Below are 24,874 nucleotides of genomic sequence, written 5' to 3' on the forward strand. Positions count from 1 at the left end.
CAATCCAATGCAAGAATGGAGTGGGAGGATTCTCTCTTTTTTTTTTCTTTTTTAATGCAATTTGACATGTCAGCCACAGACTGTTCAGATTCAGATACCACTCTTTTCCATTTCTTTGCAAAAACACTATAATGTAATTCTTTTTTGAAGATATATGAAAGCAGGGGGAGAAGAAGCAATTTGGTTCTGTTAGCAGGAGTCCTAATTTGTCTCAGAAGCTGCTTCACATAATCTATCTTTTTTTTGTGTGCTGTGAAAGTTTCCTATTCTGTTCCTTTTTACAATTCCTATCTTTTGAGCTTTACCATTCTGAGGGAGCAGCCTCTGATGGAATCACAAGAGCAGAAACACAGATTAAATGCAGCTTAAGTCCAGAACAGCAAACCAGAGGTGACTGAGTGTTGGTTTTAGTGGGTCTTGCAAATTTCTGCAGTACTGAAGGCTTAGCATTCCTCTGCTCTGTTGTGCAGTAGAAATGTCCTTAATATTAGAACACTTTTTGGCTAATGCTTCTCCAATTTTATACATATATGGAAAAACCCTTGCCTTAGTCCTTGTTAGACTGATAAGGTCTCTAAATGTAAAGTATTTATTTTAATTTTTAAAGAAAACTGGACTTGAAAGGAGTGGGAAAAAATCTCACTAAATAAACTATATACTTTTTCTTTACACTGATAACATTTAAAAAAGATTTGTTTTGACAACTGTTTCAGATAAGAGCTATCAAGGTAGTGTGGGGCACGAACCAAGCAGGAGGAAAGAACTGTGTGTGCTTTCTTCACACCCCTGACCAGTTTCTGAGGCAGGGCGTGGTGCTGCTGTGGGGCAGAGACAACTGGGGTCTCTCTCATGGCAGGGTTACCTTTCATAGAAAAGAGTTCTAAACCCTGGCTGGGGAGTGAGAGCTCCCACAGCTGAGCTCTGAATTCCTGCATCAGTGCAAAATCTCAGCTTGGCTCCTGCCACAAAGCCACATTTTACAGAAATGTCAGAAGAGAAAGAATAATGATAACAGGGTTTTCTGAAGCAGCAGCTGCTTTTTTTTTCCCCAGATAAATTGTCAACCCAAGTTGACCTGCAGTGCTTAAGTGTAGAGTAGTTTAATAATTAAAGGAAAGGAGCTGATTTTTTTTTTTTAATGCAGATGGTAACTCTTTCAGTCATATGCTCACCTGGATTTTGTTATAGCAGCCAATAACGAAGCGTGAACTGGCTTCGCTTGGGTGCCAGTGCAGAGACTGCAGTAGCCTGCCAGCGAGAACAGTCATACAGTTGTTGAAATCTTCCTACCCAAAGGATTCATCAGAACTCAGCATCCAACTGTCTGGAGGTCTTATTGCTTGGCCTCGCCTTGCTCATGAACCTAATGAGAGCTGGCAGTAATTTGAGCACTTCTGGTTGTGTTTGGGGAGGTGAGAGGTGGCTGAGAATAGATAAGAGTTAGCTAAGATGCTGGCAGTGACTGGGAGGAGAAAAAAGCCACAATTATTTTCTTTCCTTAGGAGAGAGAGCCCGTTACTTGCAGCTGTAAAAGCTGCTTCCTGGCAGCTGCCATGGAAAGCTTTAAAACATGAAAAAGGCTCGGTCCTCCCGGTGGGCTGAGGGATGTGCTCCCAGCCCTTGCCCAGCCAGCTTCCCCAGGACTCATTTTTTTCATTAGGAAAACACACACGTTCAGCAGCAGCAAAACCTCTGACACAGGCATGATGAGCAGTTGTCCTGCTCCTGTGGAAGAAGCAAGAGCTACGCTGCCAGGAGTGCTGGTGGCTGTGAGCAAGGGGACAGCTATCCCAGGTCACCTGCAGCACGAATAAAATGCTCTGACTCAGAGGCAGGAAGGGGAGAGCTCAGGGCAGGAGGAGGAGGAGGAAAGCCTTGGCATTTCTTTCCCAGGTGTGCACACCAGATCATAAATAAGCAGCTGTCGACAGCGATGTGATTTAAGCAGAAAGATTGGTCTTCTGTAGCCAAGGGCTTCTTGGCACAGATAAAAGATCTAGCGTAGGAGGGCGTAAATGCCCAGTACTGTGCTAATTAACGTTTTCTGGGGGTGTTGCTAGGCCCTCACAGCTCTACACTTTGACAGCAGCTCGGCTGCAGCCCTGTGCTGGTGTTTTGGGTGCTGGCTGCAAAGTTCCCTTCTGTTCTTTGAGGGCAGCTTTGTGCCTGCTGCTGGGTGAGAGCTGAGCTCGTGTGTGGGCTGGGGCCTGGACATGGAAGCAACTGCCCCCCTCCCGTGTCCTGGTGATGGTGGCAACCAGCACCGTGCTGTGAGGTGCTGCTGGCTGGGGAGGTCCCTAGAGCCAGTTCCCCGGGGTGATGCTTCGTGTCCCTGGGCTGCTCTGGCTGGAGGATGCTGAGTGGTTTTTGAGCGCCTGGCTGGGGCTGGCAAGGAGCAGCAGCTGCTGCATTGGGGTCAGCGTTTAAAAACAAGGTCAAGTGCAGTGCTTGGAGGGGGTGGATCCTCCTAAGGAGGTGGCAGGAGCTGTTGGGACGAGCAGGATTGGATTCCAGCCATTCCTGACACCAAAAATCCTCCCCAGTGCTGTGCTCTCTGTCCCCATCCTTGCTCCAGGTACCTAGATCTGGGCAGGATTACTGTGATCGCTCATTCCCAAACAGTTCCATGAATGATTTATGCATCAACTGCAACATCTCTGCTAGCAAACACAACCGCTACTGCTTCTGAAACTTGCTGCAGTGAGGACTCTGCCACCAGCCTTCCTAAACTCCTCCACTCAGGAGGAGTCCTCAAAGGTTTTATCCACCCTTTCCCTCAAAAAACCCTCCTTTAGGACAGCTAGGTCCTGATCTAACCTAGCTGTATTTGGGGCAGAGCTGTGCAGGTTTTGGGGTGGATGACCTGTGTGCCTGCCCCTCTGCAGTACCGGGGTCAGTCTCGCTCAGAGTTGGGGACACCACGTATTCAGCAATTTCAGCTGTAAAATTACAGCGGGAGCAACTTTGCTGTGGAGTTGAAGGGTTTAAATGGAGCAAATCTTGTGGGAGAGGTAATGCCTTTTATTAGGTGGAGAAAACAAATTAGCTTTCAGGTACACAAGCCCTTCTTGCCATTATTGTTCCTGTTATTATCCCATATTGGTGCTATTAGGAACGAGGGCATTGCGTTAGAGGGGAAGCACATTATGCAAGTGTTAAGACCTGCTGGTAACTGCTCTCTGCTGACAGACACTTGCTTAATGATGTGTCGGGGCGAAAGCCAGCGGCAAGGACGAGCACCAGAAGGAGCTGGGAGTGCTGAGCCCTGCCTCGCACCAAGCAGCCATGCCTGGGCCCGATACTCCTTCCACCTCCCCATGGAGGAGAGAGAAAGGACCTGGTGGAGGTTCCTGCCACCATGGCTTTCAGGACACCCCCAAATCCTTTCCTTTTTACATCAAACAGGGTCCTGACCGCAGCAGGACCCTGGGGCAGGTCCCCTGCGGCCAGCGGAGCCGCCCTGGCTTGCTGGCAGAGGGTGAAGGTGCTGGGTGCTCCTGCCCACGCTGGAGGCAGAGATGTCTGCGAGGCTCTCACGGGTGTGAAGAGCACCGGTCACGTTCTGGGCGTCAGGCGGTGGCCGGGGCGGGCGGCAGAGCCAGTTTTACTGCCCCAAAAGTGGGGCTGGGGAGGAGACGGCGACACTCAAATAGCCGGGGCCCTGCGCGCTGCCTGCCAGGTGTGGAGGAGGCCACTCGCCTGTCCCTGCTGCGGGTAAGGCACTTCTCCATGTACACCGGGGGGGCTTACAGACTGCCTTATCGATTTTAGGGGCTGGGGAAGAGGAGGGGAAACGTGGGCTGAAGCGTGGGTTGTGGCAGGAGCATCCCCGGGGCAGCTCTTGGGTGGTCTGAGGGATGGAGATGGGACGTGGTGCCTGATCCTCGCTGGGAAGGGCTTCAGTCCTCCCTGCTGAGAGGAGCAGGCAAATTCCTCCAAGAGGATGCCCGAGGCATGATGTGGGGGCACCCCATGGATATGGGGCTGGGCACGAACTGTGGGGCACGGAGAAGCTTTGGTGCAGGATCCCACAGCAGGGAATCAGCTGCACCTTCTCATACACCTTCTTAGGGGCTGCCTTTCTTCTTTTTGATAATGTTTGATTATTTTTAATGATTTTAGATTAAAAAGTAATTATTTTCAATTAGGAGTTGCACTTCTTAATTACGGAGATGAATTAGGTGGCTATTCATTATTAATTAGATTTTAACTCGGCGCTGATAGAACCTTTTATCTGTCCCTATCTGCTTTCTGCCCATCCTGCCTGCCTCTGCCCCAAAGCTGCCCCAGCCCCGCAGCATCCTGTGGCTTTTACAACTGCTTACAAAATACACATCAGTGTTATCATCCCAGAGGCTGTCTGCTTCCTTCAAGGGCGCAAATCCCGATCACAAGATGGTGTCATTTTGTGGGCTTAAAAACATTAATTGAAAGCATTAATATGCTGCCTCCCTCCATCAGTGACTGGGGCAGAAACTGTGCCCTAATTGTGTGCTGAGCCCAAACAATGACCCTGTTTTTCCCTGCCAGCAGAAGGAACCCGTTCCCTCGTCCTTGCTCCTTCCCTCTGCCACAAGTGGCAATTTTGCTCTTTGTGTGTGACAGAGAGGGTTTGACCTGCCTGTGCTATTTCTTGGATTTTGTTTGTTTTTGCTATTTTTAAAGAAAGCTGTTGGCTTTCTTTTGATCTGCTTTCTTTGCCATCTGTCACCTTTTGGGCATTAATCAATGCTCAGAGTTTTCTCACTGTTGCTCACTGCTGGCTCTGTCTCCCTCCCTGCTACTGCCCCATCCCTGGGGAAGGTCTCCTCTCCGCTGTGGTTTCCCAAGAGCTCAAAATAGTGGTCTTTACCCTCATTTTTAAATATTTTAAATATTTCTTTAATTTTCACTTGCTCCCAGGTGGGTTTGGAAGTGGTCTTAAGGCATCTCTCTGCATATTTGAAGAGAAAACCAAACGGTGGGGACCGGGAAGGTGTCTTCATCCCTGAAAAGCCCACTTTATTCCCCCTCTGGTCGCTCCTCTCTGTGCCACAGGTGTGAGCACCTCGTGCCCCAGAGCCCTTTGGCTGCGGCGAAATGTCGACGATCCTGAAATGTGAGTGTCCAGTGGGATCTGGGGTGGGACGGGGACCCACAGCCCCCTCCTATGGGTGCACATGTGCTGGGTGCTGCTGGTAACAACCCTCAACCTGTGTCTGTTTTAGGGTTTGGACGGGAAGATAAGGAAAAGGGCTCTGAAGAAGAGAAGGAAAAGGAGGAGGAGAAAGAGGAGGAAAAGGTAGGGGAATGATGGAGCTTTTCACAGATTGGCTGCTGAACCATTTCCCAGAGGATTTCCAGCCCCAAAGTCCCCAGCACGGTGCTCAGGGTGAGCCCAACACTTTCCAAACCAGCAGTGTTGGGAAACCTCCATGTCTGTGGCTGTGCAGCACCTGTGGGGCACCCAGCACCCTGAGCACTGCTGCAGGGAACAGGGGCACAGCAGGGATGCGCACAGGGCAGAGCTCCCTGCTTCCCACTGAGTACCAAAAATGGTACAAGAGGGCATGGGAGGCAGCCAGGGCTTGTAGGGTGTTAGAAACCACCTGCCCTGCCTGATTTACATCCTGGCTGCAATGAGTCATGGCATCCACACACCTCTGGTGGATGGTGCTGTGCCATCCACAGCCTGGAAATCACACCGTGCGCATGGCTTTTCCACTGAGAGGCAGCTCTCTCTTTGATCCTGCTGTTCAAATAGGGTGTCGGGGCCCTGGTGACATTTGTCCTTCCCTCTGCCCCTGCAGGGAGATGAAGAAGGTGGCGACAGGAGTAGCAGCAGCTCCCAAAGCGTCTCAGAGGAGGTAAACCCCCAGACTGTTCACCAACACCCCCAGCCCCTGTGCGGGTGCTGTTTTTGGGTGGCATTCAGTACCTAGAGGTACCAGGGGATGGGGCGCCCAGCACTCCACTCACCTGGTGTTGCTTTTCTTCTCTAGCCCCAGGAGCACAGCAGCGACAAGGACGATGAGAAGGAAGCTGCAGATTAGCCTTGCTGTGCACCCCCAGGAGGTGGGGATGCTGGTGGCAGCACTTCGGAGGGGTGACTGGCTGCTTTTAGCCCAATAAAAGAGTTTGCGGGCTCCAAAGAGAGATGCTATTTATTTGTGCTGGCTGGCTGCCTCCCCAGAGCTGCGTGGCCAAGGAAAAGCAGGTGATGGGGAGCTGGCATCTGGGGGAGCACAAGCAGGTTTTGTTCAAGATCATGAAAGGGAATGGAGAGAAATCCAGCAGCCCTGGCTGCCTGGCTCTGGGTAGCCCCTGAAATGAAGAAACCCCCTCCCTGTCCTCTCTCTGCCTCTCACTCCAGGGCTGTGCAGGAGGCAGCTTCAGCTGCCTGAGGCTGTGCTGAGCTGTTACAACCTGCTGTGATTTTCTACGGAACCCAAACCATACGAAAAGCAGTCAGAATAGGGGGAGAAAAGCCCCAAACCCCGCTTTCTGCCAGGCTGCCGGCAGAGAGGGGGCTGAGGATGTCCCTGCCCTACGCCCGCCTGCGGCTGGGAGAGGGCGCAGCGCCAGGAAAAAGGGGAAAAAATGGGAAAAATGAGCTGTCACCGCCATCTACCGGGGCTGGGACGTGTGGCAGCAGGGGCCAGGGTTTCATAACCGCTCGGCTGTTTGGTAAGGCTTCCTCAGAAGGGCGTTATTCCTCGGGTAATGCAGAGTTCAGAGAAACTTGGGTTAGCAGTCAGCGCCGGGGAGGATTTTACATAGAACCGCAGGACAGGGAGCGAACGCAGCCGGTTCCTGTACAACCCCAGCAAGCAGCAGGAGCGATGCTGAGGAATGTTTTCTTAGTGATCCAGCGCCGAGATTAAAGGGAAAACATGTAGAGCAAACAAACAGCCACTGCCAAAAGCTAAACTGGCTGTCAGAAGGCTGAGTTTAAGTGCCACGTTTCACATGAACGGGTACACCCCGATGTAAAATAGTGCCATGGGGCCCCTGTGGCTTCCATTGCTTTGTGCACGAGTATGTGAGAACCTTGCACAAGACACAGCCTACTCCCAAACAGCACACAGAGGAGTTTGCATTCCCCTCAGGCCACACTCTCGCAGGACAGGAAGCTCTGGGAATACATTCAATGTGCCTGAACACGAAAGGGATGGCCCTACCTTTGCTTTTTAAGTTTGGGAATTTCCCAAGTGTGCTGTGCCAGGTGATTTTTCTGAGGTCAAATGTGCCTGTCGGTGCCCTGTTGGAACTGATCAGTGCTGCATCTCTTTACACTTGATGGTGGATTTCTTGCCCTGGGATGGGCTAAAGAGATTCAAAGTTCTAAAACTGCCTCTGCACCTTGTGCCACAGCTCCCAGCATTGAAATTTATAAGCAACTGTCTGCAAATGAGCTTGCCACGTCCTCACACTGCCCCAAATCCCATTGCTTCGTGTCCTCGGAGCCAGCATGTGTACATAAACCCCACACTGCTGGGTGATGGTGATCACCAAGACAGGGAAAGCCTTGCTGTTTGTGGGTTTTGTTCGCTGCTCTGGGCCACTGCACAAAGCTCTGTGCAAATACAGGGTGCTTCCTCTCTGTTTCCAAGTGATGCCTTGATTTGAACTGATGAGGTTTTGCCAATTATCTGCAGTCCCTAATTCCTCATTGTGTCTCAGCCCTGGCTTGAATCCAGGTGACACGAATGGATTTACAGCATGAGCATCCGTGACAGCTACCTGGATTAGGGCTTTAAAAACGCTCATTGGAGGGACACAAAGTAGGCCAAACATTTGGCTTTTGGAGATGCTGAGGACGAGCCCTGCAGCACCGTGGGGGACAGTGGTGTCCTGTGGGACGGGGCTGGGGACAGCTGGGTATCCCCCAGCATGATCTTGGTGCTTGCCCACAGCCTCAAGAGCTTCCCTAGCACTGCTGGACATGAAATCTAGCTCCACTGGGGTGCTTAACCACCAAACGTGCTTTAAACACCCTCATAGTTCAGCCTGGGTCTCCCTGGACGTGTCTTTGGCCAGTTGGGAGTGGAGCATGGACAGGGCAATGCTGAGCATCCGTCACGTCCAGCTCGTGGAGGGGTGGAGTAGGAAAAGAAGACCAGCAAGAGAAACTGGCAGCCGTGAAGTTACTTAAGCAAGCCTTGTTTACACACATTTAATCCTCTTTATATAATCGCCCAGAGGCAGCAGGAAGGGTTGTGCTGCCCCTGCTCACACCAGGGGTGGCTGTAGGGACCCTGCATGGCACATGGCCACCCAGGGCCTTGCAGAGATACAGGTGCCAGGAGACCCTGGGCATGGAGAAAGAAGTGATTGCCATGCCACTCCATGCAGAGATGGCCCCGAATTAAGGCATTTTTCTCTAAATATTGATAATTTCAGAACAGTAAGGTCAGACCTTTAGTTTGCTCTGAAATTTTCCATCTTGCACTTAGGGGTTGCATTGAGTAAACATGGGTGTTTTGTTATGTAACGTGTCCTGTTAGGGAAACAAGCCTCTCTTAAGGTAGAGATCAAACAGAAATCTTTCCTTTGTTCCCAAGTGGCCTTCTTCGTGGAAAATTTCAAAGCTGCTTTTTCATTCCACCAAAAAGTGGGAACAGTAAGAAATCCTGACTTTCCCGGCAAAGCTGATTCCTGCAGCCCTGCTTATGATCTACTAATCTCTGCAGGGCGCCAGGCAGAGGTTTCCTACAAACCAACTCTTCTATTTTTGTGCTGAATAATAAGAAAAGCAAAACCAGAGCAGAACACGTGTCTCACAAGTGGAGGGCGCTTTGGGAGGTCAAATCTCTCCTCCCACCCCTGCTCCCTGGAGACTCCCTGTGCTGAATCCTTCTGCAATTTGTCCTCTCATTCTCAATATCTGGAAATTAAAGGCTTCTCACCCTGTTAATTAAAAGCTGGAAGTTATACCAGAGCTTTATTCACTGTGGTGCTTGGGATTCCTTTTCATTAAAATGTCTCTAAGTGTACAAACCCTGCAAATGCTTTCTTCTGAGAGTCCTGCATTGGCTCCTTCAGAAGAGCAGAGAGGGGAATTTGTTCACAAAACCTGACTGTGATACATTCATAACATCCACAAAGAAGCAGCACCAGGCTCATTGTGAACGAACACCTGTGGTTTTCTCCAGCAGATCCTCTGGGATGAGTTTCTGGGTGACAGACCTGAGGAGCAATAGCAGCTGGACCCTGAGGAAGGGTCCACAGCTCCTGTACCCAAAGGTTGTTCACCTGCAGTCTGAATTTCAGGGAGAAGTGGGAGCAAACCAACATGGGAAGATGGCATGGCCAGAAATGCTGCTCCCAGAGCAAAGGGTTGCAGATGTGGGGGAAGCAGAAGCTCTGCCCAGGCCACCAGCACTGCAGCGAGCCCCCAGGCAATGGGCTATAATTGTGGCATGCGTATCCCAGCTCGTCCTGCCTAAAATCCAGCACTGTCCATGTGTTTAGTACTCCCCACCGCTGGGTGTGGGGATGGGGGCTGCTCAGCACCTTCCTGAAGCCCTCTGCATGGCTCCCTGAGTCTTTGAGGTGCTCTTTCTCCGTTGTGTTCACACACAGGGCTTAGCTGGAATTTGGCCCACTGGCTTCACAAGAGCTCTTTGTCCTTGCTAGAGAAGGACACTGAGGTATCAGGCTGGTGGGGGTGGAGATTGCAGGGAATCACTGCGAGCTCACAGCATCCTGCCCTGCAGACTGTCCTAGGGTAATTGGGACAATTCTGATCTTGCTTTTACCCGGCATGGCTCATACATGCCCACGGTTTTCTCCACGCTTTTATTGTGAGACATGCTCCAAGGCCGAGTGAGAATATTCCATCAACCTCTTTGCCAAGACGTTTGGCCCAAGAGAGTAAAATGAGCCAGACGGGGACTGGGGCCCTCCCCACTTGCCTCTCGGGTTTCCAGGACTCGAGGCAGAAGCAGGGTTACGTGAGCACTGCAATAGCCTTACATCGCAGCAGTGTGTCTGGCCGGTCCATGTGACACTCAACGCGTTTCTCTAGGAATGAGGATGCCTTGGGCAAAGCCTGCGTGACTCAGAAGGGAAAATACTGATTTTTTTTGAAAGGAAAATATTGAAGTTTTCTTAAATCGCCTGCCCTGTTTACCTCCAATCCTCCTTACTGAGAGTCGGGGCCTCTCGGAGCTCTCGGCCAGCCGAGTTTCGGGACTGAGGGAACAGCACCATGTAATTTGTGTGGTTGCTCCCTGCCCAGTGCCCAGTCAGCACAGCTCAGACCTCGAATACCAGACATCAAGGAGCAGTGTGGCAATCGGCTGCGTCTGCCAGAGAGAAAACCAGGCACGGAGCAGCTGCCCTCGTGGGATGCAGAGACCTGGAGGAAAAGGTGCTTGTTACAAAAGGCAGGCGGGGACTGCAGACAGGAGCCTCCCGCACCACCTGCTTCCACTTCCTCTTGCTCCATTTACCAGGACTGGCTTTGAATTGCGTGTGGCAAACGGAGAAACCCGGCAGCGGAACGATATCCTGGATACAGAAATACTGTGAGGCGAAGAAAGCAAAAATGCCAGGAAGCTGATGTGCTTGTAGACACGCTGGGAGGCGTATGATGCAAGTGACTCCCTGCGTGCTATTTGCACGTACCGAGGTGTAAAAACAACTCCTTGCGCCAACCCCAAGGACATGGGGCTGGGCTCCAGCCCCAGCTGGGAACCAGAGGGGCAGGAGCGGGGCTGCACAGGTGCTCAGCCTGGTCCTGGCCCTTTGCCCAAGCAGGAATAAAGCTCGGAGCCTTATCCTGTGCCCGCTGACTCCTGCACATCCCCGCTGCCTCCAGCTCAGCCCGTCTCCTGCTGTGGCAGTGCCGCAGCCCCTGTGCTGCTTCTCCTCGGCTGGGTGCCAACTCTTTCCTCTTTCGGGTGTTTTTGAAAGAGAAAAACTTGTTTTACCTCTGCACAACAGGACTTGCAGGTCTGATGGTGACAACCCCATCCACACAAGAGGGAAGAGCAGGGTAGGTGTGTGACAGGGCCATGGCACACACGGGGCAAATCCCTGCCCAGCAGCTGCCGGTGGTGCCTCCGCAGACACCCCAAGGAGCACCCTGGTCTCCCCTGCCAGCACTGTGAAGGCACCACAGGTAGGTGCTGTCACCTCTGTGCCACTCCTTCCTGTTAAACTTGTCAAAACCCAATGTCAACACTGGCAGCAAATATTTAAGTGCTGGAACAAAGCACACAGCCGCCCGGCGTGAAGGCACCGAGTCCCACGTTGTAGCTCGGCTGTCTGCACCACATCCAGGAGCCTGTGCCAAAGCCGGGGCACCGGCGGCATGATGGCAGAGAGAGGGGGGAGCCAGGGGCTGCTTGTCCCTGGGACAACACCCCGGCAGCTCCCCAGCCTGGCTGGGCCCCACCTTTAAAGTGGAAAGAGAAAAATCCGATGGTGCTCTGCAAATCGTACCTGAGCACAGCATGAGTTGTTCTGCAAAACACTGAGTCTTCATCTGGTCAGTGGAATAGTTAACATTCGGTATTTATTTTAAATTTAATTTAATTTAACTTAATTTAATGTTTATTTTATTTTATTTTAATTTTATTTTATTTTAATTTTATTTTATTTTATTTCAGCACATACTGATTCAGCACAAGCACACCAGTGACAAGCAAAAGCATTTGGACTTTACCACCAGCTCAGCTCTCTGTAGACCGAAGAAAACACACTGCTCTCACGCTGGTGCCAGCAAAGCCCCGTTTCCAGCACATGTACGTGTTGTGGCTGATTGATTTCTGAATGCATTACGCAAAGGCAGCAGCACGGCCTCGCTGCTGGCGAGGCGCTGGGCCCGCACGCGCGAGGATGCCTGTGGAGTGAATCAGGAGGTGAGCAGCAGAGCAGGCAGGGCACAGGAGCAGCCCAGCATCACCTGGAGGGGCACATTGGGGTGGTGAAAGCTGCCCCCCACCTTCTGCTGGCTCCCAGTGGGCTGCTGCTCCCGGCTGAGCCACAGCAGCAGATTTTGGGAGCGCTCGGCCACTTGGATGTGGTGGCTGAAATCGCTCTCAGGTCACGGCTCAGCAATGCGTCCTGCTGGAGGGTAAGCTGGGTGGTCAGGGCTTCTTGGTGACAATGTTGTGTTTTAGTCATTATCCAGGTTTTGGTGGAAAAACTACCCACTGGGGAACTAAAACATGAGGAGACAGCGTTGGTTGTAAATGAGCCTTGTGCATCTGAGAAAGGTCCAGAAGTGCTGCTGGCAGGAGGCCTGGTGGCACCCCCCAGGGGTGACTGATGGAGGTGGCTTCGACCCTACCCAAAGTAGATGGGAACACAGAGGCTGTCCCCAATGGGGTCCTGGGCAGCCCCATGGTACTCCAAGGGTGTCTGCAGTCCCCAGTGCCCCGTGGGATGGAGGGCTGGGGAAGGAGGTGCTTGGGGCTGTGCTGCTGAGCAGGGCCACGGGTTCCACCCGTCTGCAGAGCCTGCAGAAAATAATTAGGTTTTGAACTTTTAAAACCACTCGTGAGCTGTTTAATGAAATCACAGTAGGTTTTGAAACAAAACCTGCTCCACAGCCCCAGCCTCTGCCAGCCACTCCCTCAGTGGGACACGGGTTGCACCAGCACTGCTGGCTCACCGGTGATCTCCCTCCCTGAGCATCCCTGCCAGCGTGCTCCCGTCTTTGTTTGGCTTTTAGGGACATGCAAAAGAGCCTGTGGATTGCTGTGCATCATCCTTACATAAAGTCTGAACTACTAAGCTGTTTTTCCCAGCACCAGCTCTCTGACAGCAGCCATCGCCTTGCTGCTGGGATATGTGGCAGGGGGATGCTTCCCCCCTGTCCTGGGGGGCTGTGAGCAGGAAGGGGACCTCCCCACCCAGGTCCCTGCTGGTTCAGCTCCCAGAGAGCACCAGGGGAAGATGCAGTGTCCCACCTGCCCCAGAGGGACCCCGCTTTGCCCCGTGCACCCTGCAGCGAGGTGGCTGCATGGCGGGGGCTGCAGGGGCACACTTGGGGTCCCCCAGCCTCACCAACCTCCCGGGCACCTTGCACCCCATCCGACCCACGGGGCTCTCCAGCACCCCACAGCGGGGAGCACCCCAACAAACCCCTCACCCCTCTTGCTCCAGAGCCCCCCAGCACCCCACATCAGGAACCAGCCCCGCATCCCCCATCCTCCCCCCATTCCCCCATCCCTCCCGGCTCTCACCTCGGTGCCCGGTGCCCCCTAGCACCCCGTTTTCCCCCCCGTCCCCCGCCCCGTTCCCCGTTACGAAACGCGCCCGGGGCGGGGCGGGGCGGGCGCAGCGCAGCGGCGGCTGCAGCCAATGGTGCCCCCGCCGGTTACGGGGGGGGGACACACGGTAGGAGCCGTGTCCCGGCCGTGCCGTGCCCTACCGTGCCCTACCGTGCCGTGCCCGGGCTCCGCAGCCCTTTGCAGCCTCCCCGGTGGGGAGGATGGGCTGAGCCCGGTGGCACTGGGGGGAGCCGGCGGCGGCGGCTCCCGGGATGTGCGCGCACCGCCGGCCCTGGGAGCAGCTCCCCGGCTCCTTTTGAAGGGCAGCAGCGATGAACCGCGACCCCTCCAGCCCTCCCAGGGGGGATAGCCCCGTTTGGTGCCCCCCTGAGAGCGGGGAGCTGCTGCGCTGCCCATCCTGCCGCCTGCAGCTCTGGGAGCCGGTGACGGTGTCGTGCGGTCACTCGCTGTGCACGCCGTGCCTCGGGGGGGCCGTGCCCGCCCGCTGCCCCCTCTGCCAGGAGAAGCTCAAGCTGCTGGGAGTCGGCGGGCCGAGGCGCAACGTGGTGCTCTGCAGCCTGCTGGAGAAGTGCGATGACCGGGGCAGGCGGCTGGCGGGGCTGGTGGCCCGTGTCCGGCACCATCTGAGCCGTGGGGAGGCGAAGGAGGCGCTGGGGATGGCTCAGAAGGGCGTCGAGCTGGGTAAGCATCCCCTGGGTCCAGAGGGGCTTGGGGGGTGGGTTGGGGCTGGTGGTGCCAAGAGGGTCCGGGTCTGTTGTCCAGCTGGGGCGAGGATGCGCGGATGGTGCTGGTGGGGCAGGTGGGTACCGGCGTGGGTCGCTTTGTCCCCATGTCACGGTGCCACCTGTTCCAGCATGAGCTGGGTGACCTGGGGAGCTCATTTGGAGTGCTGGAAGTGCTGAGATGGGATGGGGAGGGGGGGTGCAGAAGCTGGGCTTTTCTCCAGTGTCTGCAGGTGTAAGGGACTCATCCCCACCCCTGCCAGAGCATCAGCAGGGGGACTTGGCCTTCTGGGGCTGTGGTGGCCGGGTTGAGCCCTGATGTTTGTCCCCAGTGCCAGGGCTGTGGGCAGGATGGGGCGCACAGCCAGGTCCCACTGGCCCTGGGCTCTTGGCTTTAGCAGGCAGCTGGAGAGGAAGGAGGTGTGTAGTGATAGACGAGACGTCAGCAGCTTCCCAGCGGTGTCCAGCAATGTTTCAGCATCAGGGGAAGAGTTTGGGGGGTTTGCAATCATTATGTAAAGTGGCTGGGACTTCTCTAGTCTAGGACAGACACGTCTGAGCCCCCCACGGCACGCAGAGGGGTCCCCCAGCCCCCTTCTGCACCCAGCCCCACCGTGACATTCACCTGCAGGATCAGGATCAGGCCGGGGGGGTCGGTCTGCTTTAACACACAGCCCTAAGTGGATTTCTTGGAGAGTGCCGCTGAACTAAAAGGGGTTACACAACGCGTCTGGAGAGCAGGGGGCTGGGGCGGTGAAGGCAGGAGGTCCTCTGGTGTTTCTATGACAGCGCTGTGCGGGCAGCACCGAGCTCCCCTCCCGCTGCAGGCACTCGCTCCTCGCTCATCTCCACTGCCAGACAAGTGCCAGGGGTGCACGGCGTGGCTGAGGTGCCAGCGGTCCTGGTGCTGGCAGCGGAGTGTGGGTCCCTTTGTGCAGCCTCCCCAGGCACCCCCTTCACATCCTCTGCGCCCTTTGTGCAAAGCAAACGCACATGCGCCGTCCTCGGCTTCTCTTTTCATGAGTGCCAGGCTTTTGTCTTGTTGGGCGGTACACTTAGGTATTTCTTTTTAAAAAGCCTCTGTGAGGAGAAAGAGCAAACTGTTTCAAGCTCTGCCCTTGGCCTTTCTTCACTACGTGCTCGGCTCCCTGGCGGGCAGGGGAAGCTGGGTTGGGGCAGTGAGGAAACAGGAATCGGCTGCAGCTCCCATAAACCTGTGTGTGCCGGTGCTGCTCGGGCTCTGCCATGTGGGTGGTGCTTTCGGGGCAGGATTCCCACCCCTTGCAGCCTGCTGACCACTTTTAGGCTGCACAGCTTCTTGTGGGCTCCTCTTTAAACCTAAGGGTAATAAAAGCTTGACCGGTGGGAGTGTGTGTGCTGGTTTGCACAGTCCCACTCCATGCTGCCAGGGCAGGGACCCTCGGCTTTGAACAAAACTTGCTGCCAGCCAGAGCAGCTCTCTGCTTGGGAGACTGCGTGGCTAAAGTGAATAGAAAACAAGAAGATAACAAGTTGGCAAAGTGAACAAAAAGGTGCAGCGTAACACAGGAGGGCTCCTGACGTGCCAGGAGTGCTGTCAGTCACTCTGCAGCCGCCGGTCTGCCAGCTGGCTCACGTCCCCGATGTCTAATGATATCATAGATCAAAAATAGCTGCAGCAGGAGAGAAATGCAGAATTTGTAGCCTGCTTTTACACATCTCGTTTCTGCCAAAGCAGACACTTTATTACCAGGCAGTTCAAATGTTCAAATGCATTTGCCCATGTGGAAAATAAGCCCCTGGACTTTGTACCCGTGTTTTCATCTCCACGTGTCACCGTGAGCTGGAGCGTTTCATCTCTAGACGTGTGCCTGAGGGACGGGCCACGGCACAGCAAGTTCCCCTGCTTCCTGCTCCGGGTGCCAAGGTCGTGGCTGTCATCACACACGCACGTGGGCTTGGAGGGAGCACACGGTGCCCTCTCAGCCTGATTCGTGCAGGGCAGCTCGGGATGGGAGATTGCACTTGGCTTGCACTTGGAGCAGGGCAGAGAGTGGGGTCCTGTTGTGCACTGTGCTGGAAGGAGGCAGGAGCTGCCCTGGAGCTTCCTCCACGTGGCTGGACGTGGCGTGTGCCTGGGCACGGTGGCAGCAGTGGAGGGCAGACGCTGGCTTCCTGCACCCTGCTGCCACGGGGCTGCGAGTCAGGACCTGCTGGGAGCTGGCACGGCTGCATCGGCGCCTGGTGTGAACCAGGGCTGGGAGAAAAAGCTGCCGGGGCTGGGAGTGCAGGAGACATCGCCAGCAATGATGTTTGGCTCCAAAGTGACCCCGGATGCTGACCCTACCATCATCCCATGGGGAGCCAGCAGGGACAGATGTGATGACACTGGTGTCCTGCCTGGAGGGACCGGGGTTGCAGCTGTGCCTTCCCCACCGCAGCGTGTCCCCGGCCCCAGCCCTTGGCAGCCGTCGGGCGATGCTCGCCGCTGGGGGAGGCGCGGGGCCACTGCCTTGGCTGGCAGTCAGCAGCAGATGTAGGTCACCTCCGTGGCTGTGATATAATGGGGTGGGTCTGCGAATCCTGCATGGTTCAAACCCACAAAGCATCGCCACACCTGGCTGAGTCGTGCTGCGTGGGATTTCGGGGCGCTTGTTTCTGAGGGACTGCTCTGCACCACGCCACTGGGGTGTCCTGGCCAGCAGTGCCTGCACACTGACATCCCACCAGTGACATTGTGATAATGCAGGCCTGAGTGCCCAATTCCCTTCCTCTGTTTTGGGAAACTTCAGCCTTTTCTTGTGCTGCGGGGCCCAGAGCCATGTGGTGGGGTGGATCTGGAGTCTTCCTTGCTCCCCCAGGGTCTCTCCTCACCTTGCATGGTGCAGTCTTTTTGCTGCATCCCAAAAGGATGGATGAGAGCCCAGATCCCACTGCAGCTGAAGCTGAGCCCCGAAGCAGCAATGGGGCCCCCTGGCTGAGGAAAGATGGGGAAAAACACAGGGAAGAGGCTCAGAGTTTGAAGTAGATATTTAGGGGAAAGGACTTTCTTGCTGAGAGTTATGAGGCTGGTGGCTCGTGCTGAAGAGGAGCTGGCTGTGTTTGGCTCGAGCTGCCCGCTCAACACATGTCTCCCCGGCCGTGTTGTTCTGCACGAGCTCATGACACAAGCCCCCACCTTTCTCTTCCCAGCCCCAGATGACATCTCCCTGCGGCGGTGCCGGGCAGAGGCGTTCATGGCGCTGGGGCAGTACCCGGAGGCACTGGAGGACCTGGAGGCTGTGTGCAAGGCTGAGCCCACGGGGCATGAGGTGAGTGGAGGGGAGGCTGGAGAAGCCTTGGAGCCACATCTCACTGCATATGGGAGCTAATCCATCCTCTGGAAGTCCCAGAGGATTTCCCCGTGCTGTCCCAATGTCACTTGGATAGCTCGCTCCCCTGGTGGCAGAAGGCAGAGGATATTTTGGCTGTAGGGATGCAGATAATTAACATTTCATCCAAAGGTCTTAATCACAGCCTCTTGCCAGCCACTGATTGCTGGGCCCAACACGTGGTTCACACGCAGTCCTGGGTTCTCATAGCCATTGGGTTCATCCTGCTCAGAAATTCACTGTCCAGATCCACGAGGCTGCAGACACAGGACACAAGCACTACGTAATGTTAATAGGAGTGCATTGCCCGGCAGTAAAGGTCCAGCACTGTGTGTCTGTGCACACACACTTGGTGAGGATGCTGGTGTTCAGGGTCCCAGCTTTAGGCTGGGGGAAATCCTGGCTGAAGACCTCAGACCTGGGAGCTTGCTTGCTGATTTGCACTTGTTGGCAATAGCTTTGCAGTGTCAAAGGCAGAAGCCCTTTGACCCCATCTCTGAGTCTCTGCAGGGTTTATTTGCTTGGCTTTTGCAATTGTTGCATTTTGGAGCCCCGTTTGTCATTTTACCCGTTTGGTAAAATGACGGTTCTGAGCATGGGGGCAGCGATGTGATAGGTACTTCAGCCTAGGATGGGAGCGGGCAGGATGCTGGAGGAAGAATCCCTTGGCGCTGAGAGTTCGGGGTGGACACAGGAGCTGAAGGGACATGCTCTCAGCTGGCCACTTTCTCATAGTCAGCACAGGTTTTTCTGCTTTGCAGGGCTTCTTCAGGAAAGGGAAGGTGCTTCTGGAGATGGGACGTGGAGCCGAAGCCCTGCTGGCCTGGGAGCACTGCCTGACGCTGTGTCCCCATTTCCAGCCTGCGCAGAGCGAGATGGAGAAGGTGCGTGGGCCTGTGGTGTGGCATGATCCCGTGCCCTCCTGTCACTCAGGGAGGTGCCCTGTTCCTCTGAAGGACTCGTGTCCCTCACGGTCCTGATGCTCTGGGCTGGTTTTGGGAGCAAGGGAAATTGGGTCCTGGGCTATGAGTTTTCCATTGCCCCGATACAAGTTTGCTGAAAGCTGTCACTGGAGATCTGGTGCCATTTCATTTTGGTGCCATTCAGGCCAGCACCCACCTGTGTGCCAAAATATTGTCACCGCTCGGGCTGCTGGCAGTGTCCCCAGCACGAAGACTTCATGCCATGAGTAGACCTTTGCCCTCCAGGAGGGAAAGGGCAGGGAAATGGGGACAGACCCCATTTTCTCCACAGTGCACTCCCTTCCTGCTTTTTTGGGGTAATGGAAAACAGGTCCCAGACCTTAAAATAAACTCTTGAATGCAGTGCCTCCTGCTGCTACTTTCCTTATGCCCTAAGGCGTTAGTTTGGCAGAGCTCAGCCAGCACATCCTTCTCCCAGTGCCCTGCTGAGCCCTGTTTCTCCTTGTAGATCCTCACCCAGGAGGATGCTCCTTGGCCACACGCTGCCCACCGGGGCTCGAGCGGTCCCCAGGCAGGGGGGGAAGGTGGGGACCCTGCGTCCCCCTCTGCACGAGCCCAGGTAAGAGACTGTGATGGGACTTGTGGTCCCTTTGGGATGTCCCACACTGGGATTTTGCAGTGATGGGAACATGGGTGTGGGGAAGGGAGGCCAGGCAGGACCATACCAGGGGTGGGCAGCTGCAGGTAGCGGGGGGTGGGAGAGCAAAAACACCCTCAGAAGTGGTGCTGAGGGGCTAGGGGAGCAGAGGAGGCCCCTACTGGTGTCCAGTCCTCTCCCAGTTTTGTTCTGCAATATTTTACACAAGATTTTAGACCTTTGTGTTCAAAACACAAAAGCCACATTATGTTCAGAAAAATAAAAGAGAAAATTTCAGTTTTAATGGCGGTTTTTCATCCAAAAATTACATCTGAGAACAGCTCAGACCACTAGGAGCTATTAAGGAAAACTCATTTTCTGCTCTTTGTCTCCTAAGGAGGAATTTGGCAGGTTTGGAGAGAGGGTAAATGGGAGAAATGGGTTCAAACACACCCCAGTGCCTGGTGGTACATCTGGGCAGGGAAAGCCTATGCTTTAACCACGAGATAAACCATGCCCTGAATGCGTGCTCTGTGCCCCGGTTCTTGGGCTGTTTGTGTTTCCTCCCAAAAAAAGGTAAAATCTGGCTCCCAAATTTGGGGTTGAATGGGGATGTCTGTCAGGGGCACGCTCTCCTGGCGTCCTGCAGATGCGGGATGTTAACAGACAGCAACACGCAAGAAAATGTCCCAGTGCTCGGTGGGGTGAATGGGTTTGTATTCAAAGGGGGAAGTGGTGTTGGGCTCAATTTTCTCTTTGCTGTATCCAGGACCAGGAGGAGGAGACAGAGGCTGGCAGAGGGTCCTTGGTGTCTGAGCATGGCCAGGGGATCCTCACCCCAGGGCAACAGCAGGAGCTGGGGGCTGCAGCAGAGAGGCAGCACGGGCTGTTGGCGGGTGAGTGTCTGCAGAGGCACCAGAACCTCTTCTCCTGCAGAATAACCCTTTAAAAGACATTTTGGCACTGAAGTCTCAGTGTTTGCACCATGTTTGCACCGATTCTGTACACCTCAGAAAGCAAAGATTAATTCTCAGTATGAAAATGGGGGGTCTTTTCTTTCCTTCTCTTCTTTTGCCACCAGCTAATGAAGAGGGGACAGAGGCAGCGAAGTGTAACCAGCCGTACCTTGGGGAGCTGCTGAGCATTTCTGACTTGGAGTGCTCCCTCTGCATACGGTGAGTCCTTCGGCTGGGGAGCTTTAGGGATGAGGAATTGGCACCTGCCCGCTTCTGTTCCCTGGTTTGAATCTTTCTTCACCTCTTAATAGCAAACTCAGTCCCAGTTGTGCAAGTGCTGCTGCCAGAGGACTGGGCGCTGTGCTGCTGTACGTGCAGGATGGTCAGGGTCTCCTGCCCAGTGGCTTGCTCCAGGTCTGGGCATGGCATGGGAAGATGAACTGTGAGTGAACTGCCACAGGGAGGGAGCTCAAGGCTGCATCTGGTCCGAATTAGGTGAATTTAATCTTCTCTGAGAGCAAGGAAATGTAGTGTTCAGGAAGAATCAGGGCTCACTGCGAATGAAGGAGACCCAAGCTGTACTTGCAGTGGGGGATTTCCACTGGTATTAGAGTCCCCGCTGAGCTGGGATCAAGTCAGTCATTTCATTTCTGATCCTGGAGCCACCCGGGAGTGACCTGAGCTCTTGCAGCCGGAGGAGGAGGCACCTTCCCACTGCGGGAAGATGGGGAAATGCTCACCCCAGAAGGCCCATGGGCACCCCACAGGGCCAGGGAGCTCAGGCTGGGGACAGTTGTCATCTCCCATCAGTTTGCACATCCAGCAGCCTGAACCCAGGCTTGTAATTACAGGAATAAGCTAGCTAGAAACCTTTACCTTTAATTAACAGGAGTTACAAGCAAAGATTCTGTGAAGATTAGCCAACACAGCTTAAGTGAAAGCAAGTTGCATAGCCACGTATTGCCCGGGCTTGGGAAGCACGGCATGAGACAGCTTCCAGCGGTGTCTCGTCCTGCAGCATCGCTGTGAATTTCCCTTGAAGTGGCAGGAGGGAGTAGGGGAATAGCCTCGATCCTGCTGGAAGCAAAATCCCATAAGATCTTAAGCTGGAGTCCTGTTCAAGTTGCAGTAAGGGGATTCAAAGACGCAGTACCCACAGCACAGGGCTGGGGACGGCTGGGAGCTGTGCCTATAGCACACGTGCTCCTTCCCCACATCAGTCCCCCTTGTCCATTGATGGTGGCTCTTTTGCAGGATGTTCTTGGAGCCGGTGACGACGCCGTGCGGGCACACCTTCTGCAAGGAGTGCCTCGAGCGCTGCCTGGACCACCGGCCCAACTGCCCCCTCTGCAAGCAGAGCCTGAGAGAGGTGAGGGCACGGGTCTCCATGCCAGCAGCATGCCTGGGGCTGGGGGCAAGTGGGACATGGGGGGCACACAGGAGGCAGGGGACAGGCAGGAGGCAGGGGACAGGCAGGATGCTCGCATGCTGGCGACTGCCTGGCCCAGCGGTGTCAATTCCACTTGTGCATGAATGACCAGACAGCTAATAATTAAGACCAGGAGATTCATTTCCACGAGATGCCACAGTGATTTAGTGAGATCGTAAACAGGGCTGAGAGTTAGAGGGGAGAGAGAGAGGAGGAAGTTAATGCTAATTACTTTTAAAAATGGAAATGGATGGAAAACCTGCTAGGCTGGGGATTTGATTTTCTCTTTAATGAAAAAGGATTCAGAGGAGACCACTGGGGAAATTAGGTTGTCATACACAGACCACATCAGTGTCAGTGGCAGGAGGATGCATTAGATGGGCCCCAGGTCTGAGCAAGTGCTGCTCAGTCCTGCAGTCCTCCCTGGTGGGCTTCAGCTCCCGCTCTCAAATCTGAATGTACCCTCAGCTCCAACACACGTGGGCTTGATTCAGAGCTCAGGACGGCCTCGGGGCTCCCATCCTGCTCTTGTCCAACCTTTTTCTGGGTCTGTTTTCTCTCAGTACCTGAAGGCTGGAAGCTACAGCTGCACCGTGCTGCTGCAGGACATCATGCTGGCCACCTTCCCCGCACAGCTGGCCGAGCGCCGGGAGCTGCACCAGGCCGAGATGGCCGAGCTCTCCAAGTAAGAGGGACCTGCTCCAGTGTGTGGGGTTGTGCGTATGCAGGGGGTGCTTCCCAAGCTTCTCACCTCTAGGACTGCATCGTGGTGGTCTGCACCACAGCATCACTTCGTGGGGTAAAGGACGGATGTGGTTTGGAGGAGCAAGCAGGGTATGAGTCGATGCAGAGCCTTTGGTGGGATTTGCTCCTGGGGGTGTCACAGCAGTCTCCCTTCCTCTCCTTCAGTCTGACCAAGAACATCCCCATCTTTGTATGCACCATGTCCTTCCCGGGCGTTGCCTGCCCTCTGCATGTCTTCGAGCCCCGCTATCGCCTGATGATCCGGCAGTGCCAGGAGGCCGGCACGAGGAGGTTCGGCATGTGCGTGTACGAGACCGGGAAAAGGTGAGCGCCGGGACAAGGCTGCTTCCTTCTGCCCCAGCTCGTTTACCCCTGTCTGCACCAGCTCCGAATTTCTAAAATCCCGAGTAGTTCAGAGAGGGTGTGAAATCACAGGGTGTGATTTCATCTCCCACTGCATCCTGCCAGCAGAATCCCCAGGGGGACATCTCCGAGCTGCATGCCCATGGCCACTTTTTATGGTTGCCTTACTTCTCGTACTCTGTCCATAGCAAGCTGTGGCAGCATGCTGGGCCAAACAGGCTTTCATTTGATGCACCGTGGTCACCTTGTGTTCCTGGTGGCACCTCCAGGTCTTGGGTGTGCTCAGCCCGTACTAAAGTACTCCATTAAGCACCTGTACTTACATGGCAAATCTTCCCAGAGCTTCAGCCCTGCTCAAGTGAAATGAGATAACATTTTCTGGCCTCAGACGGGTTTCGGGATGCCTCTGCAAGGGATGGTGTGTTCATCAGGGCAGCATGAGGACCCAAGTCATTTTCATACAAGACAAATCCAAGGGAGTGCTCGCTATTCCCTGCCCTCTTGCAGCAAGTGACAGCAGAATTAATTTCCGATTTCGCACCTTTTCCCTGCTTGGAGATGGTGCATGCAGGACAAGCATCTCTCCCACCATAAACACCCTGCTCAGGCCCTCTTTTCTCCCCCTCTCTCCTTCCAGCTTCGCAGACTACGGCTGCATGCTGGAGATCCGGCAGCTGGAGCTGCTGGCGGACGGCCGGTCGCTGGTGGACACCGTGGGCGGGCGGCGGTTCCGCGTGCTGAGACGTGGGCACAGGGATGGCTACAACACTGCTGACATCGAGTACCTGGAGGACAAGAAGGTGAGGGCAGGGCCAGGGCAGAAGCCCCCGAATTGGTGGGACAAAGCCAGAGGAGGTGGAGAAAAGACAAAGCCAACACCTGAGGTGGGTACCGTTGTACCCATGCATGCCCCTCTCCACTCTCCTCTTCCCCCCACAGGTGGCTGGGGAGGAGCTGCAGGAGCTGCAGAGCCTCCACGAAAGCACCTACGAGCTGGCCCAGAGGTTTTGTGAGCATGGAGACGTTGCCTCCAGGCGCCTCTTGATGCAGCATGGGCCACTGCCGGAGAAGGAGGAGGACATCCAGGTAATGCCCCAAGGGAAGGGATGCTCCACATGGTACCAAGAGAGCCTTTGAATCAGGGCCATTCCTGCCTGGCCATCAGCTTCCCTGCACAAAACAAACAAACAAACAAAAAACACAAACAAACAAACAAAATACAGAAAAACAAACAAATGGACAAACACACAAGCCTCACAGCTGAGCTGTGCTCTCCTTTCCCATCATCTGTTCCTTTGAGAAAGCCCTGGCTGGCCAGGGAAAAGGTGCTAAGCCAGCCGGATCCAATTTACTTATTAAGTTGCTCTGACAAATTCAGATTATGGGGAAAAAAAAAAACAACACCAAAATTTAATTTTCATTCTTTCAAGAGGGTGCTACCTGCCTGGATCATTACAAAGAGCTGCTGTGGTGACTGACTCTGCTCTGGTGGTGGTGGCTGAGTGCTGCTGTGCTGGGGTGCCTCTAGAAGTGTGCAGGATTTGTTCCGTGTTGTTGAAAAGTGTGGTCTTAAGCAAGCCAATGTGCAAGACATTTCTCTATTTGTTTCGTAAAGGTTTTCCAGGTTGCCTCTGTTGGGGGGAGAGTCCCAAGGGAATGTTTGCCTGGAAATTGAATTAGTTCATCCAGCCATCTCGTGCCTGAACAGACGAAAGGGCTGCTTGGATGAGTGCCGGAGCCACGGCAGGCATTGCTGCAGGATCCCTCTTACTGCTCCGAGCAAATATTCCCCATCAGCAGTGCCGCCCGAAGGCCGCGCACCTCCCTGCCTGGTGGCTCCTGACGCGGGGCTCTCCTCCTCTCTCCCCTGCAGGCTTCTGCTGACGGCCCGATGTGGTGCTGGTGGCTCATCTCCATCCTGCCCCTCGACCCATCCTTCCAGCTCAGGCTCTTCTCCAGCACCTCGCTGCGTGCCCGCCTCACCCAGCTGCAGCGCATCCTCCTGGCTCTGCTGCAGCAGCCCCCAGCCGCGTACCCCCTGCCTGAGCACAGCCCCCGAGGCCACATCTGAGCCCCCCGCCCCGGCAGCCCCCTCTCTGTTCACATGGGAGACTCCCCCCTCCTCCTTCCTTGGGTTTCTTCGTGCATTTCTTCATGGTTTGAACCCCAAGGAAGGGACCTCAGCGAGGAGCTGGGCTCTCTCTGCTCGGCTCGGCAGGGCCCGGCGGTGACTTGATGCTGTTCGTGCTGTCCCCATGAGCTGCACCAGGAGGGACCAAGCCAGAAAGCTGGGTGGTGTCTTAGGAGCCAAAATCCCCCGGTGAGGAGCTTCAGTGCTAAGGAGGTGCCAGGGCTGCTTGGGTTTTGGCTCTTCCTCTCCGAAGGACAATGTTGGGGTTTTGGTAGATGGCCCTGCTCCATGCAGCAGGGGAGGAGGGATTTAAAGATTTGGGAGATGTGGCACCAGGAGGCAGAGAGGTCCCAGGTGGCTTCCTCCACCTGCAGGAGCTGAAAGCTCAGCCTC

General features: G+C 54.8%; 1 protein-coding gene and 1 long non-coding RNA gene across 2 annotated transcripts; both read left to right on the forward strand.

Moving 5' to 3' along the window:
• The first annotated feature begins 4,925 nt into the window (after positions 1 to 4,925).
• On the forward strand, positions 4,926 to 6,048 carry LOC311214750. Its single transcript, XR_014618863.1, has 4 exons — positions 4,926 to 5,098; positions 5,208 to 5,281; positions 5,790 to 5,846; positions 5,982 to 6,048. It is a non-coding gene; the product is annotated as an uncharacterized lncRNA (long non-coding RNA).
• Positions 6,049 to 13,537: 7,489 nt separating this feature from the next.
• LOC311214735 (LON peptidase N-terminal domain and RING finger protein 1-like) lies at positions 13,538 to 24,601 on the forward strand (the record flags this gene model as incomplete). The annotated part of the gene is made up of 12 exons (XM_084295460.1): positions 13,538 to 13,907; positions 17,120 to 17,238; positions 18,060 to 18,182; positions 18,730 to 18,840; positions 19,628 to 19,754; positions 19,940 to 20,033; positions 21,069 to 21,183; positions 21,807 to 21,928; positions 22,153 to 22,311; positions 22,988 to 23,150; positions 23,290 to 23,436; positions 24,224 to 24,601. 12 exons carry the CDS (start codon positions 13,538 to 13,540, stop codon positions 24,419 to 24,421), a joined length of 1,848 nt encoding a protein of 615 aa, XP_084151586.1. The 3' UTR covers positions 24,422 to 24,601.
• Between the last annotated feature and the right edge of the window lie 273 nt (positions 24,602 to 24,874).

This window comes from Netta rufina (assembly GCF_964035555.1).
Source record: "Netta rufina genome assembly, chromosome: 14".
Lineage (NCBI taxonomy): Eukaryota > Metazoa > Chordata > Aves > Anseriformes > Anatidae > Netta > Netta rufina.